Below are 16881 nucleotides of genomic sequence, written 5' to 3' on the forward strand. Positions count from 1 at the left end.
TGATGAACAGTTAAAACGTGCCCCGAGTCTCATTCCTGCAGTTTGTTTCTTTTACACAAAATACGATAAAACTAAAAATAGTAATGATATTTTATATGGTGTAATGCTTTATTTCGAACAATAACCAGCTTGGGTTTTGGAATACAGTAATACCTCGCAGATCCGCGTCTCATGATTCGCGAAATTTTCATTGGAACCTAAATAATTAGCATCTGCAAATCCTGCAAAAGTGTTTATGGCCAATTTTGTGGCCATTTATACATTTTCATGCTTTTTCATGCGAAATTATTAAGAACAATTCAGCTTATTAATTTAGTAATATAAATATAAAAGTAAAATCAACAAAATATCAATATAAATAAAATGTTATTTTAATGATATCGAATGTCGCGGATATCGTGTACATACAGTACAGCCATCACGACACGCTATTGGCTGGAACGGTTGGAAGTAACCAATCACAGAGCATTAACAGTTTTACGTAGCTGCTGATTGGCTGCTAGCTACGATGCTCTGTATGCGTGATATCGCGGCTCATCTCCCCACCCCTTGTACTTGGTTCAACACGCGCGTATATTCCGTAAGTGTGAATAAGTGATCTCAGTCATTTTTTCCCTTGGTTTTTATACAGACGATACTGTACTCTATTTTTACGTCAAACATTTATTTCTTTGTTAAGGGTAATGTATTAAGATACCTTTTAAATGAAATCAAAGTGTTTTGGGAGCATGATTGGGTCATATTTAGGGTTTAAACTTTAAAAATAAGAATTTACACTACAGTATTAGCATTTTTAGTGACTCCACCACACATCCGTGAAACCTCGTCATTCCTGATGGGTCCAGGAACGTAACCTTGCGGATGTGTGAGGTATTACTGTATATCCAGTTCCTGACTCTACAGTTCCTGAATTACCGTAAACGTGCTCCCTCAGCTCCGACATGTCTGATGTCTGACTTCAGCTTCGAGGTCTAAAAAGAAAGCATCAGTACAGATGAATATTTCAGCATGGACGCGTCTATCATACGTCTGTAGTAACAGTTTGTACCACAGTGAATGCTCATGTGCTCAAAACTTTCTTATTGTTTTTTAATCAGCTGATTGATTTATCCAGTGGCAGGTTGCTTTTTAAATTTTGGAGCAAATCTCTTCCTGTGAACCTGATGGACACAATAAAACAAGACTAGCTTGTCTAGGTTTTAGCAAAAAAAAAAGCTGTAAATGAGAGAATTAAATCGGTTGATACGTCCAAATCTTTTCCAGTTAGTCAGTTTTTAAAGTAACAGAGTTTTTTCCCCCACTCATTTTTATTATTGACATTTTTTAAACAAAAATTGAAGGTTCTATCGTGGTTCTACTAGAAATGAGGAACTCCTGAGTTTTTATTGTCTGTGACATTATCCTGTTTAATTACAGCAGCTATCTTTAAGTGTAACAAACTGAAGAAGGCTTAAATCCTTTATTTCTAACAGTATTAATTTTAGCGTTTGTCAAAAACAGAAAGAAACAACAAATTCGCTAATCATGACAAAGGGCTCTAGCATCCTAAAAAGGGTTCTGCTTTGAACAGAGCAGCCGTATATAGAACCTTTCTTCAAGAGAGACCAACTAAAGACGACTTAAATTCTTTTAAAGAAATGTAACAAAATTAAATATGAACTCATTTGATTTCACCGGGTCCAATTGTTGGCATAAAAACAGAATATTAGACAACAAACTGGATGGTTAAGGGTTCGAGCATGCTAAAGGAATGGGGGTAAAGAGTGCTTTAGCTGTTTCTCTTCAAAAGCCTCATGGTTTCGTCAGTCCAAAGAAGCTCGAACTCACACCCATCTCATGTGCAGTCTATGGAACTGTGTAACTTTAAATACATTAACGTCGTAGACACCTAGAAAAAAAACCCTTTAATTATTTTGTTCGTTTCAACAGGGTGTTTTTTTTTTTAATCAAGTAGAACCTCTTTAGGAAGCTAGAACCCTCCAAATAACCCTAAAAGAATGTTTCTTAATAGTGTAGCTAGAGTACTAGAGCAATCTAGAACAACTGGCACGGAGCCCACTCGATTTCAGAGCTGCGGGGGACACGCCCCTGGCCGTTCACCACGCCCTGGTGGGCGGGGCCTAGCGCGATATTTGAGCTTCACAAATACACGCGTCGCATCTCGAGCAGCTTCAGATCGCCTGGTGGACACGCAGCGGATGTGATACCTCGCGCCTTTCACACTTTATTTAAAGGGAACAAAAAAAAACAGAGGACTTTCGGTTTTCGGGTCTCGCCTTTTTCAACTTTTGCGCAAGAAGTTTCTCTGTCTTTTATTTTTCCCTGTCTTGGTTGGCTACAGTTTTTGGTTTTTGGAGTGAAGATGGGAGCCCAATTGTCTAAGGGTGGAGCAGCCGAGGCTGAGAGCGCAGCCGCTAAAACCAACGGCCAGGTAAAAGATGTGTCCATGTGTGACCACTTCACATCTCCTCTCTCACCTTTATTACCTGCTTGCCTTCTTTTCTCTTATTTTTGGGGTTTTTTGTCCACCCGCGGTGTGTGTGTGCGCGCGCGCGCGCGCGTGTGTTATCTGGCTGTTTTTTAGTGGCAGGTTAGAATGGGTTATTTCCGTATATTGTGCGTAAATTGCATTTAACCTGTTCGCGTCCATTCACGAGTTTGTTTTTGTTTATCATTTTATCCTAAATAAACGGATTGTATTCAGTGTATCCAAGCTGAGCTGGAACGCACAGGACTGAAATGCCACCATAGTCCCGACAGCCTGGGTACCCTTTGTTGGCGAAGGGATGATAGGATGCTGTTTGATTAATATAAAAACCCATATATTTCTCCTTCAATCTAAGCTTTTGGAGTTGACGAACAGGTTAGTCGTGATTAAATTCGCACTGAGCTGAGATCATCGTGCTCTGTGGGGTGATTTAGGAACAAAAGGGCGCAAAGGATGCAAATGAGGGGCTTTTTTTGCGCCGTGCTGCTGAGCCGCGAACAAAAGCGCGCACAGGACTGAGTGACGGCTGAGAAAATGGAGCACAACAAACACACAAACACACCATCTCTCACCCTTCGTGTTCGCGTTTTTTTTTTGCGCGTGAATTTAATCCGAGTTTAGTGATGAAGCTCGAGGCGTCTGTCTGGGGATTGGTTGATAGTGGGTTTTTTGGCTTGGGTTCAATCCCAATCGGTGGGTGTTGAGTGCGTAGTGCGCTGCATGGGGTGCAGGGCGCCATCATTTGATACCCCGAGCAGTGCACGGATGCAGGGAGCCATTTTGGGGTGAGAGGGTTGTATCTCGATACAACGAAACACATTTATAAATGCTTTATATATGTGTGTGTGTGTAATATAATCTATCATTTTTTAAAAGAAAAAAATCCCTTCAGTGTTGACTAAACCCCAGCAATGAGTATATTACAAACTGCTCATTTGTACTAAACACACACCCTTCAATTATGTCACCGGATCGATGATAATCATGTTATTAAACAACGCGCGCTGATTATCTCCAGAGGTCCAAAGCTCAAACGGCTCCCTGCTCCCTCTCTACGCGCACTACATAGTGTATGAAACAATGGATTCTCCGTCCTACACGGTTCCAGTAATGAGGCGTTTAGGACGCGCCCCTGTTGTTTTGTCACGTTCACCGCGTTCACGGCTGAGTGCTGTTCTGTGGAGCAACAGCGGCGCCTGCCGTTCGTGCTGAGTACTGCGCTTTCCAAACAAAGACTCTGCGAAACAGCGCCCCTGCCGGTCAGAACTGTGCATAAACAGGATTATACACAACAGCTGCGTGTGTGTGTGTGGTGTTAATTTGTCAGTGGCTAAGCACGTGATACGGTGTAGCACATGTTTGTGTTCGCGTTTCATCAGCGTGTTTCGACAGCGTTTTCACTTACAAAGAACGATGTTTACAGAGAAATACATATCCGGGCAGTGAGCAGATCATTTCACACACCAATCCAGTCATCATCTTGCAATCTTGGGCAAGTTTTATGCATCAGTTATTCGTCAGCGCAATTCTGTTCATGCATTGTGTCCGGTCTCAAGCCCCACATATGTTTAATGATTAACAGAATAATGTTTTCTTGCCATTTGATGGCTAGGAAACAACAGTATTGGATTACATTTGGAATATTGTCTAATCTCTTCCACAGATGCTGTTTGTATGTGTTGTAGATCTTACATGTGAATATATGGAAGTGTGCGGACTTGTTTGTGATGAACATGACATGGCACATAGAAACAGAAATGTGCTTTCTCCTCCAGCGCATGTGTTGTGCACAGCACCGTCTCAGAAATGTAAGCTGTTGGAAATATTGAACAGTTTCTAATGTTTCTTTTTCTTACTTTCATCCCAGGAGAACGGCCATGTCAAAACCAACGGCGATGTGTCAGCCAAACCCGAGGGAGAAGCAGCGGTGGCCGACGGCAACGGAACCGCGGAGGCCGTGAAAGAGACGGCGGAGGCCGGGGACGCCATCGAGGCTGCAGAGGCCGAAGGAACCAGCAACAAGGCAGCCGAGGGCGAGGCACCAAAGGAGAAAAAGAAGAAGAAGTTCTCCTTGAAGAACTCTTTCAAGTTTAAAGGCATCTCACTGAAGAAGAACAAGAAGAGCACTGAGGAGCCAGCAGCGGAAGCGGTGGAGGCGGCAGCGCCGGAGGAGAATGGCAGCGCCCCCAAGGAAACCAAAGAGGAGGAGCCGGCTGCCGAGACCAGCGAGACACCTGCTGAGGCTGAGGCAGAGGCAGAGGCAGCACCTGCTCCAGAGGCTGCAGAGGAGGAGCCTAAAGCAGAAGAGCCCGCCCCTGTGGCAGAAGCCACACCCACAGAGGAGAGCGCCAAATCCGAGGAAGCTCCCGCTTCCACTCCCGCCGAGACCGAGGCCACGCCTGAGGCCACACCCGCTGAGCCCACACCAGCCTCGGAGTAACCTACTGCGACCGGACTGATTTTTCCCCTCATTCCTTCCTTTTTCTTTTTTTTTTTTGGTTTGTTTTCTTTTTGTTTTCTTTTTTTAAAGATTGAAATATATAAAATATATATAAGGACTTGAGCCACGTCATTGAAGTTCCATTAAAGGTTACAGCAGCGTCACTACAGAGAACGACAGGCCAACAAAACGAAAGATAAAGAAAAACGTCACAGTTTCTCTCGTGCATTCGCTCCTCCTCCGCTTGCGGACGTACGAAACGGGACTGCCGAGGAGGAATGGATTCTCCAAACAGATCGGAATATTTTCCCCTCGCCGAAAAGTGTATTGTATGTAACAGTCTCATAGCCCACGTTTTTTCCCGTCTTGGATGCCGGTGGCAGGCGAGCAAATCGACGAATCGTCACTGACGGTTAAAGGACAATGTGAAGCCTCTTGAAATAGTGTGTGTATGTTTTTAGAAGATCTCCATTCCTCCGTTTGTTTTTAACCCCTGAGAACATGTGCAAGTATTTAGAGCAGAGACTTTGGAGGGGTGGTTTAGGTTTAGGTTTAGCCTTGATTCTGGCGTAGGGGTGTACAAAACCACTGCTTTATCAGCTTCTTCTTTTTCGTTTGTCACCTGTATATAATTTTTTTTTTTTGCTAACATTTTTAAATGTCAATGGTTTTATTGTAAGATCAAGGGCAAATAAATGTCGGATCTCCTCGTTCATTTTTTTGCGTTTTTCAGGTTGGGTTCTTTCTTTCTTTTTTTTTCTTTCATTAAATTAAGTTGATTAGTCCCACATTTTTCCTGCAACATGTTTTTATAACCTAGATTTAAAAGATCTCATACTTACATAATACAAAAGTGTTTTTTATGAAAAAAAACATTCATTTAAACAGGGTGGATGATTTATAGAGTAAATAAACAGCAGATAGATAGATAGATAGATAGATAGATAGATAGATAGATAGATAGATAGATAGATAGAAAGCTTCTGAGTTCAAAACAACCCCCGTGCATTTGCAGTTTTGCATATTTTTCACTTCATTTCCCAATTCGGATAGGTTTATCAGAAAAAAGCACAAAAACCCTCTGAAAGACCCTAGACAACAAAATTAAAGCCCAGAGAGCTGTGGAGAACTCTTAACTAGCCAAAGAACCATCGATTTGATGATTATCTCAAATCGGTGATTGTATCGTTGCTACTCAACGGAGCTGCAGACGAACTTGTCTTTTTATGTCCTGACAGCAGCATCACAGTAAACAGAGTGCACAATAACATCATCCTGTGGTTTTCAACAATTCGACCATTCTTAAAAACAATCTTACCTTTATTATGTGCATTATCGGGGGCACTGGTGGCACAGTGGCAGGTTTCTCACCTACCATGCAGAAGGCCTGGGTTCAATCCAGGCCAGTGCCCAAACCCCAGTCACTGGATGCAGTGCCAGTCCCAAGCCCGGATAAAAATGGATGGGTTGCATGAGGAAGGGCGCCCGGCGTAAAACCTGTGCCAAGTTGTTGTGCGGAGTTGTTGTTCTGCTGTGGCGACCCCTCACACACATAGGGGGCAGCCAAAAGATCAGCCACTATTATGTGCATGATTTGGCAGTTTAGTTCGATCCTAATCCTAAAATCTTACACTGGAGAACATAAACACATCACTACTATAAATACAGATTAGATTTCTAATAGTGGATCAATAACAACTTTATTTGTTTTACCAGTAGACAGTGTCACGACACAGAAAGTTTACTGTACAGATGGCCTTTTTTTTTCTTTTAACCAATCGAAGATGACACAGCGGTGAGGAAAATCTCCATGAAGATGACGAGAAGAAGAAACCAGAGTGGAAAGAGTAAGTGTGTTTACAGTGTAAGCAGAGCGTGGGATGAGCGAGAGGACCGCAGGTACAAATCCAGAGTGTCCAGCTGAGGGTTTGAGGATAAACACTTTTTAGGTTGAATTTAACTAATGAGTTCTGAAGTCGTGTCTGGAATAGAAATGTTTTACTGAAATTTTGAGAAAGAGTACACTCCAAGTTAATTAAAGCAAAGCAAAGTGTGAGCAAAGCTAAGGTAAGTCAGTCCCTGGAATATGACAAGGATTTGGACGACTATCAAGAGGAAAAAGCATGACGAGGGAAATTATCTATATGAAAGAACAATAGCGATAAATGGGAATTTCTGATACCAGGGAGGTTCTGGCAACCTCACAACGGAAAAATAACTTGCCTTAGGATTTTTTCCCCCAAGGTTTAGACTTTTAAACATGAGATAAATAACTATAAATAACAGGCTTGATGTTCATTAATCTTTTGCTGGTGTTTATATACGATGCTGGGTGTTTTTTTTGTGTGTGTCTCGGGTTGCCAGGTGTATATAGAGAAAGCAGACGGACCCTCGAACACTCAAATCCGAAACAAAAATCTATAGCCATTTTAATTTAACTTCCAACACAATTCCTAAGTACATTTTAATTAAATTTTTTTTGGCTATAATGTTATACACTCAAATAAAACAATTAAATTAACAACATGCGATTTCTGTGGAGCTTTTGGAGAAGGATATTTCTAGGGCTTTAGTGAGAAATAATCAGCTGTGCTTATGAATTAATACAGTCAAGCAAGTTAAAGTTATTCTAGTTTACTAGTACCATTTTACAGTCAACTCCAGAAGTATTGGCACCCATCATATGTGATCTTTTGAGCTCAACAAGGATGATTTGAGGTTATTCCAGTGTGTGAGGATGAGAGGACATTGAGAGCCACTCCTGACCACACTACACACACTACCCATTTACAGTGGCAAGAAAAGTTATGTGAACCTTTCATGGTTTCCTGCATAAATTTGTCATAAAATGTGATCTGATCTTCATCTGATCTTCTTCATCTACTGCAGAAAGGACACTGTTCATGATCACACTCTCTGGTGTTTAGAATAATTTATAATCACACTCTCCGGTGTCACCCAAATGAGGATGAGGTTCCCTTTTGAGTCTGGTTCCTCTCAAGGTTATCATTTAATGGAGTTTTTCCTTGCCACGGTTGCCTCAGGCTTGCTTACTAGGGGTGATTTTATCTAACATCTAGGACTTTTTGCACTATGTTTTTTTTCTTGTTTCTTATGTTCTGTAAAGCTGCTTTGAGACATTGTTCATTGTTAAAAGCGCTATACAAATAAAATAAAATTGAATTGAATCTAAAACAAGAGTACTGACAAATGTAATGGCTCACATAAGCATTTTTTTTTTCTTGACTCAAAGAATTTGAGTGGTTTGTATCAGTCAATAGTAGCTCTAGTCCACACGTCCTAACTCATTTTCTTAACAAGACAACAGGCATGCTAAAACCTGACTCCAATGAGCTGTTTTGAGGTCATTAACTCAAGGCTTCACGTACTTTTTCCCATGGTTGTTCTCAATGAAGACATCAAAGATCAGATTTTTTTTGTGTGTTATTATTTAGGCACATTCTATTTGTCAGTGCTCTTGACTTAGATGAAGATCAGATCACACTGTATGACAAATGTATGCAGAAACGTACCAGGAAATTCCAAAAGGTTCACAGAATGAAATATGAAGTAAAATTATATAAAAGATGGGTCAATACAGATTGATTAAGATGATGCAGATAATGGCTGACCTTTTGTGATAATGCAGTGGCCCATCAGTCGAGTTCGTTTATCCAAAGCACTTGTTTTGTTTGTTTGTTTGTTTGTTTTTTTGAAGATTATCTCTCCAAAAAGTGTAAAAACACCAGGACACAGAAAAGCCGGCAGTTTATCACACAGATTTTTTTTTTAATTGACCTCGAAAATTGCACCACCACATTCTAAACGCTCGCGCACGGCTACACTCATTTACATAAAGGAACGCCCTCAAATCTCCATATATGGTAAAATAAAGGCCCATAAGGAAGCCCTTGGGAGTTTGTCAGTATGACTGAGTTAACTGTAGAATAAACTAAAAGTGGGAGTCAGACCAAAATGCTTTCTAAAAAAAAATGTTTTAATACATTTTTTTTGTTTTGTTTTAGCTTATTTGTTTTGTTTTCGAGTAATGTTTATTTTAAAATAATAACGGCATTTTCTTTAAAGGTGGCATTTTATTGACTGGTCAATGACATCACACACATTCGGATAATTTTTGTATTTATTTATTTATTTATTTAAAAATATATATATTTTAGAATTGAAAGCACTTTTTAGGGACATTTCTCTTGGAACGGTGTATGTGTGGGTAATGAACTTCCTAACCGTCCAATCAGCGAACTGCTCGGCTGTGATGTATTAACCAATCACAGTGCAGGAGGCGAGAATTTTTTTCCCGAACATAGTGAGGAAAAGTAAAGCGAAAGTGTTTGATCCAACAACAACAAGAAGAGCGCCAAGACGCTGAGTTTGACATTGTGTTGGATTTATTCATTTCAGCATGAAAAGTAAGTAAAACGTAAACAAACCTGATGTTGATGTCGACTCGTGAACCGCATGAGACGTCGTTGTCAAGCTGTAATCGATGGTCAAGGGCACATGACATTATTGAGACGTTGACATTTTTTCTTGTGGTATACCCACCACTGTTGTTGGCTTTTGTTTCAATAAATTGTTTGAGATGAGGAAATCACCATTGCATGCTTCTGCTTAAATGCCCTACTTTCATGATATAATATCACTGTACAGTGAACTTTTTACATTTTCCATAAATTTCACGCAAAAGGTAAATATTCTTAACTTTTTGTGAGTAGTGTATATGCAGGTGACAGGGTGGGAAGGCAGAACAATAGGGAGGGGCGTGGCACAAAGTACATGGGAAATACACACACGACAAAGCAGGCTCCGCCGATTCACCTGCCAGCACCCCCTCTAGTGGTCTGGCAGGGAACTGTCCCAGTGGTTCCTGACACCGAGCTACAGCTTGCATTATTGTTGAACCAACCTATCTTTTTGAAAAATGAAAAAAATTCACATAAATTTCCAACTTGTTATATTTCCAAAATTCCCGAGATGAAGTTCCCGTGGAAAACAAGATGAGATTTCTACAAAGCATATTGTACTGAATATAAAGATATGTTCAGAAATTTTCGCTGATAATGTGTTGGTTAATGCTGTACTTTTGTTATATTCAATTCTATTCGTTTCAATTTTATTTCTATTAGCTCTTTTAACAATGGGCGTTGTCTCAAATCAGCTTTACAGGAACAAAATAATTCAGAAGGGGAAAAAAAATAAATAAATCTATCCCTATTGCATTGGTGGCAAGGAAAAACTCCCAGACACAGCATGCGGACAAAATCTTAAACCAGGCCTCAAAATGAAACCCACCCTTATCAAGGTTACACCCTGGAGTGTGAATCATTTCCTTTCTACAACTCTATATAGCCAAGTGGACTTGTGTAACCTGGAGCTTTTGAGCATAAATTCATTCCTGCTGAAGCCTGGTCTCCAAGTGGCACCATAACACAGCAGTCCCATGTATCTCCAGGCTGTCCACATGGGCCATCAGGGTGGATCAGGCTGGTCCAGAGAGCAGAAGCAGTCAGGAGCTCGAGGAGCTCTGGAGTAGTATGTGTAGCTTTAGAGAGAGAGAGAATATTACGTATGCTTGTGAACCTGTAAAGGTTAAGGACAACGTATCGTTTGCAAGGTGCAAGCAGGGACTCTGGCAAGACTAGCTATGATCACATAACTAAAACCATCAGTGGGTGTGTCTTCACTGCAGTGATGTCACAAGTGGACGTTCCATAGAGCTAAAAGATAGAGAAAACATGACATGGTCAAGTTATCAAGTTTTTCCTTGGGCAGCCTACACGGTTGGAAATGGTTTGCCCAGTTGTAGCCGACTTTGGAGCTCCGTTTCTGGCTAAAATGACTTCAGACACTGCTGCACTTTATATAGCTCATCATTGGAGAGGTGAAGAGAACCGGACCACATCGTCACCTCTCCATCTTTGTACACAAATGGTGTAAGGATGGACGACAACCTTCACAGTACTGGCTTCACGAGTTTGAATTCGATCAGATCATTTCAAAAATGTATTTTTTTTTTATTTCTGACTAATAAATGATGCAAAACCATGTGCATGTCTCCCTGTATAAAATTAAATTGATCAAAAATTGCTATTAACAATGGTTTAATATTCTACACAGAATGTACTATGGGTTCACTATATCAGTATAGCACCATAATGGATCATATTATAGACATCCAACATAAACACATTTATTTGTCATGTAAAATGTATAGCAGATAGAGCTTCAGGTTATATGCTATATAAACATTAAAATAGCTTAATAAAACACCTTATTATTGTGACAGTATCTACAATATTAAATGACACTATATTTAACTATATTCAATATATACTATATACATTTCACTTTCTTTTTCCCCCAGAGGCGGTTAAAACGGCGATTGGCATCACTGCAGGAGTGGCTGCTGGAACAGGTCAGTACTGGGAGATAATTATAAGAATAAATGTTCGCTAGTTTGTCTAAAAACACCCCAGTGGATGGATTTGTGTATGCTGCCTTGTGCTAGACAAGCTTCTCATCCAGGGTTTACTGTGTTCTCACTTTTGTTTCCCTGATATGACGTGTTTCTGCCAGGCTTTTATCTCTAGCTGGCTAAATCAGTTTCGGTACACAAGATAAGCTAAAGGCTATATGGCAGTATTTTTATATCCATTTATCTAGATACAAATAATTATGATTACAGGTAACAATCATCAGGTCTGCTAAACAAATGCTGTATAATTTCTAAATCTATTTATCTGGGTGGAATAAATTAAATAAAGTCCTAATAGCTTCTCACAATTTGTCCACTTGGTGTCATCGCATACCATGTAAAGTTAGTTTCTTCCATTCCGTTCTGTCTGAGCAGTGTGGTGAATGAGAAGGTTTTTCCCTCCACAAACCTCTTCAACAATTATATCAGAATCTCATTTTTTCCTTTATAAATGTTGGTGAAACGACAATCGACTTTTTTTAAATAAAAATAGGCAGGCAGAAAAGAGTTAAACATTAAAATTCTGTGAAAACTTGAAGGGGAGAAAATAAAGAATGTTGTGGTTGGTTTTGTTCTGGGTTTGTGTTTTTTTCTTTAGTGGGTACTGTGGTGTTAGCCCCTGCTGTACTCGGGTTGGTGGGCTTCGGCACCGCTGGCATCTCAGCTGGGTCCATAGCTGCCAGTATGATGTCATCAGCTGCCATAGCGAATGGAGGAGGAGTAGCAGCAGGCAGCTTAGTGGCTGTTCTTCAGTCAGTAGGTGAGTTGATCAATCAGTACATCTTCTAAGTTAAAGCAACCAATCATATGAGCAGTTACTCACAATATAAATCGCCTAAATACCTAACTAGCTGATGCACCACTCCAAAAAAGTTCAAGTAACCTGCAGCTCAATTAATCCAAGCAAGCAACCAACAATAAATCAGTCTATCGGTCCAACAACCAAACAAACTGGCTGACTAGTTATTTAAGTAATCACCCAATAAAACTGCCAACAATCCACCAATATGGCTGTTAACCAATCGGTCAAACAGTTGTCCAACCAACCAACATGCAGCCAATTCAACAACCAGTACAACAATCAAGAGTAACAATCAACTAAGTAATCATGCAATTATAAAACAACAGTTAATAGATGCATCAACCATCCAGTTAGTCCAAGCAACCATCCACCAATAAACCAACCAGGTTAACCAGTCCCAACCAGAACCTTCAGGTCATGCAATCAACTACCATCACTCTGGTGTCCAAATTGAACATGAATATATTAGAACCTGAATTCATGACACTGAAAAAATCAAATATATTCAGTAAATCTCTGTATCAACAGTTTGTGATTTCTGATTTCTAAACTCTTTGCTCTCAAGGCGCCGCTGGCTTTTCGGCTGCCACAACAGCCGGCGTGGCATCTACAGGCGGGGTCATCGGTGGTATTGTGGGGTGGTTTTCTGGCCGTAAAGACAAGGGTCAACCTCCTAATACACCCACGAACAAAAAGCCACCAGGTAATGAGACTGGAAATTCTTCACCACCAGAGGATGAGGAGGAAAATGAGGGCCTTTCAAATGACCCTTCCCCCAAGGAACTGCAAAAGTGGGAATAAATTTTTCTCTTTGCATGAGTGTACCAAAATAAATATAGAAAGTAGACCTAACATTTGTACTTTGTGTCTTTTGTCCAGGTTCCTCGATAAGCAGGTAAAGGAAAAGCTTAGGTGACTTGTATGTATTTTAAAGATATAAACGTAGATTGACCATTCGAATGACCACTGTGCATAAGAAGCACGTTTCAATGATGTAGCAAGTGTCTCTAATGACACATCAAGTGTTTGCTGTGAAGTGTTAGCAAGAGTTTCTCTGGTCCCATGTGTCTGTTATTGATACAGGGAGTGTCTCTGATGGTGTGGTGTCTCTAATGACATACTGAGTGTCAACAACGTGACTAATAAGTGAGCCACAAAGAATGGAACTGCTTACTGCCACAATGACAAACCCAATGTGTCCAAAGACATTGTCAGTATCTCCAGTGATGTACCGTGGTGGACACACCTCCAGTGACATAGCGAGTGTGTCCAATGACATCACATCATAGTGAGTGTCTCCAATGACATCACAGCATAGAGAGAGTCTCCAGTGACATCACATTATAGCAAATATGTCCAATGACTTCACATCACACCAAGTGTGTCCAATAACATCACATCATAGCGAATGTATCTAATGACATGACATCATAGCAAGAGTCTCCAATGACATCACATCATAATGACTGTCTCCAATAACATCACATCATAGCGAGTGTCTCCAATGACATCACATCATAGCGAGAGTCTCCAATGACATCACATTATAGTGAATGTATCTAATGACATCACAGCATAACGAGTGTCTCTCCAGTGCTGTAGCGGGCCTCCCTGCCGATGTAACAATGCCTAATGATGAACAGACCTCCAGTGGCATAGCGATTGTCTCTAGTGATACAGAGACTGTCTCCAATGTCGCCAATGACATAAAGAATCCTGCTCGAGGCTGTGGGGCGTACAATGTTTAGTAATACAAGCATTTGCATGAGGAGAAAAGACTACAAAGGAGTTCATCAGGTTTTGCATTGGGCGTTTTAAAAAGCTGTATCATCGTCACAAAGAGAGACTGAACATTTATAGCTGATCTTTTCACCACTTTCATAAAGTTTAACACGTCAAGTTCATTAATTTAGCATGACAATGTCATTAATGTACACTTTAATGTACATTTATGAATGTAACTATTTCATAAAGATAGTGTTTGAAATAAAACAGTTATTTCACCAGCTTGCATGAATCTATTAAAACTATGCTGCACAGCTCCACCTTTCTTGTCTTCATTGCTGGTGTCATGTGATAATCAACAAAGGAGACAAAGGTGTGTTAAAGCCGTCACAGAGCAGAATGTATACCTGTCTCATGACTAATATGTGGTTCAGGTGTTTCTTTTCTTTCAGAGTAAATAGTCCTCTACATTCCTTTCTTTCTAAGAACTTCTGGTATGTTTGTAGATTTGGATGCCTCTAAGTTTATTACGCCCACAAAATCTTGTATTCCTAATCTTGCTGTTGTATTATATTTACTGTAAACTCCAAAGGTTCCTTTGGTGAGGGTCCTGATTAACCCTTGAAGATCCCTACAGCTATTATCAGAAATACTTTTGAGGGCAAATGATAAATTATGTAATTAAAGTCATACTTCCAAATTCTACACTTTATTTGTATAGAGCTTTTAACAATGGACATTGTCTCACGGCAGCTTTACAGACGTACAGAAACATAGAAAAAGAAATGATAAAGTTTATAGTTAAGTTACTATTTTATCCCTAATGAGAAGCCTAAGGTGATGGTGGTGAGGAAAAAACTCCCTGAGATGATATGAGGAGGAAACCTTGAGAGGAACCAGACTCAGAAGGGAACCTCATCCTCATCTGGGTGACACTGGACAGGAAATAATGTAAATATTAATAATAATAATGTCCTTTCTACAACAGCAACCAAGAGCTCTTGAGGAATTAATCGGTCAGTGTAGTTTCTGAGTTCATTATATTCTTCCTGCTGAAAGCTGACCGATGCAACGGCAGGTCAGAGACGGCGTGATAGTCTCTGAGGGGTTCTGTCCACAGCAGTCCACTGGGTCACAGATCTATCCCCAGCAGCAGTGAGCACCATCAAGTGACAAGACTCCAACCAGGGGTAGAGCATCTGGATGGATCAGGCAGGTCCGGGAAAGAAGAAGTGATCACACTGGGATCTCAGGAGTGGGGCGTATAGCTTGAAAGAGAAAGAAAAAGATCGAGAACAAATGCTTACACGTCTTCAGCAGGTGCTTCACCTTGGTCAGTGCTGTGGCAGATCTCAGGTCGAGGTCAGTCTATTGCATGGCATCACTCATTTATACATTCAGGGGTCAATTTCAAGACATCTCCTGCATGTTTACCTACACAGACGTTAACCCGAGGTCAGGTTCTAACCAGGCTCCCTGGAGCTGAGACTGTGATTATTCTATTCCCATTTCTGACCATTAATAACAAGCAATAATAAAAAAAATTTTTTAAAAACTGTGGCTGTGAGCATTCTTCTTTAAATCTGTAAAATAGTATTTCAGGCAGGTGTGGAGCTGTGATGAGGCCACGGGGTCATGGCTCACTGTTGTTGTTGTTGTTTCATTTCTGAGTCCGGCTGTAAGTTTCGTTTCTGTGGAAGAGCGCCACCCCTCAGCTGCCCTCTTTAAAAGGCCTGCCTGTGCTTGTTTCTTCATACAGTGTGTACAAGATGGATGTGTGTGAGTAGTCTGGTGTTTATTCCGATTTGGTAAGATGTACGTCATGAAGCGCTGTGAGTGTTAATGACTTTTTTAATCTTTGACTTTTTTAACAGGTACAGTTGCACTACTCGGAACCGGAGCAGGTATGTTTACAGTCTGTTGGTTATTCCGTCTCAGTCTGTTTCTCGCAGTCACTTCTGTTTTTGCAAGGAAATGAGCAAGAAAGGGAGAACTTATACTCCATACCACTGAATTCTCTGTAAACTAGTTTGTCATGTTGCTGCTATTATATGTCTATTACTTGACACCAGCAGCAGCAACGATCCAAATTTCATTGTCTGCAGATTTATTCAATGACGATAAATGATTTCTATTCTATTCTATTCTACCATGTCGTCTTTTCTGCCAGATATTAGACATGACGCAGATTGATAGCGATAATGACGTAGATCATTTCTCCTGGACTGTTTTGTCTTTAAGTTGTCGGTGTTGCAGCAGCTCCAGCAGTGATTTCTGGGTTGGGTTTCACAGCTGCTGGCATCGCCGCAGGATCCACTGCCTCGTGGATGATGTCTGCAGCCGCGCTCGCCAACGGTGGAGGTGTAGCAGCGGGTAGTATCGTTGCTGTCCTGCAGTCTGCCGGTAATCACAGACACAATCACAAACACAGATTGACCAAATGAAAGCCTTCTCTCATTACAGTCTTGTTCCGCTTAGGGGCTGCTGGATTGGGCATTGCTGGCCAGGCTGCTGCGGCGGCTACAGGAGCAGCAGTGGCTGGTGGGGCTGAATGGATAGCCTCGACGCTTCTTGAGACTTCTCTATGCCCCATGTGAATCAGGGTTTTGTTAATTCATATCTATTTTTTTAATAGCTTTCATCTACATTTAGGAAAACTGTCTTAGCGCATAAATAATAAAGCGGCTGCACTTACAGAGTGAGTGTCTTCTTTCACTTTCTCAGTGTTTCTGTGTGATGAACAAAATGTCATTCATCTTAAATTAATCTAAAACTAATCCTCTGGTATACATTGATAAGTCTGATATAAACGGATTGAGACTTTCAACACAAACCGGAACAAATATTGAATGATGTTGTTGCTTGTTATTATTAGTAGTAATAGTAGTAATAGTATGCAACTTGCTCCCTGTGTAAGATTCAAGCTGGGGGTG

General features: G+C 40.7%; 3 protein-coding genes across 4 annotated transcripts; all 3 read left to right on the plus strand.

The window, feature by feature from the left end:
- The first annotated feature begins 2159 nt into the window (after positions 1-2159).
- marcksl1a (MARCKS-like 1a) lies at positions 2160-5643 on the plus strand. The gene is made up of 2 exons (XM_058385957.1): positions 2160-2431; positions 4356-5643. Exons 1-2 carry the CDS (start codon positions 2363-2365, stop codon positions 4926-4928), a joined length of 642 nt encoding a protein of 213 aa, XP_058241940.1. The 5' UTR covers positions 2160-2362; the 3' UTR covers positions 4929-5643.
- A 3562-nt stretch (positions 5644-9205) lies between these two features.
- LOC131345559 (interferon alpha-inducible protein 27-like protein 2A) lies at positions 9206-13075 on the plus strand. Its single transcript, XM_058378498.1, has 4 exons — positions 9206-9355; positions 11311-11361; positions 12020-12181; positions 12789-13075. The coding sequence occupies exons 1-4, from the start codon at positions 9349-9351 to the stop codon at positions 13022-13024; spliced, it is 456 nt and encodes a 151-aa protein (XP_058234481.1). The 5' UTR covers positions 9206-9348; the 3' UTR covers positions 13025-13075.
- Positions 13076-15606: 2531 nt separating this feature from the next.
- LOC131345566 (interferon alpha-inducible protein 27-like protein 2A) lies at positions 15607-16644 on the plus strand. 2 transcript variants are annotated; one of them, XM_058378506.1, is made up of 4 exons: positions 15607-15727; positions 15823-15852; positions 16190-16351; positions 16427-16644. In XM_058378506.1, exons 1-4 carry the CDS (start codon positions 15718-15720, stop codon positions 16543-16545), a joined length of 321 nt encoding a protein of 106 aa, XP_058234489.1. In that variant the 5' UTR covers positions 15607-15717; the 3' UTR covers positions 16546-16644. The 2 variants fall into 2 exon arrangements, with proteins under 2 accessions (XP_058234489.1, XP_058234496.1); XM_058378513.1 differs by having other exon boundaries at positions 15612-15727; positions 16241-16351.
- The last annotated feature ends 237 nt before the right edge of the window (positions 16645-16881 follow it).

The sequence above is a fragment of the Hemibagrus wyckioides genome, linkage group LG03 (genome assembly GCF_019097595.1).
Source record: "Hemibagrus wyckioides isolate EC202008001 linkage group LG03, SWU_Hwy_1.0, whole genome shotgun sequence".
In the NCBI taxonomy this organism is placed as follows: domain Eukaryota; kingdom Metazoa; phylum Chordata; class Actinopteri; order Siluriformes; family Bagridae; genus Hemibagrus; species Hemibagrus wyckioides.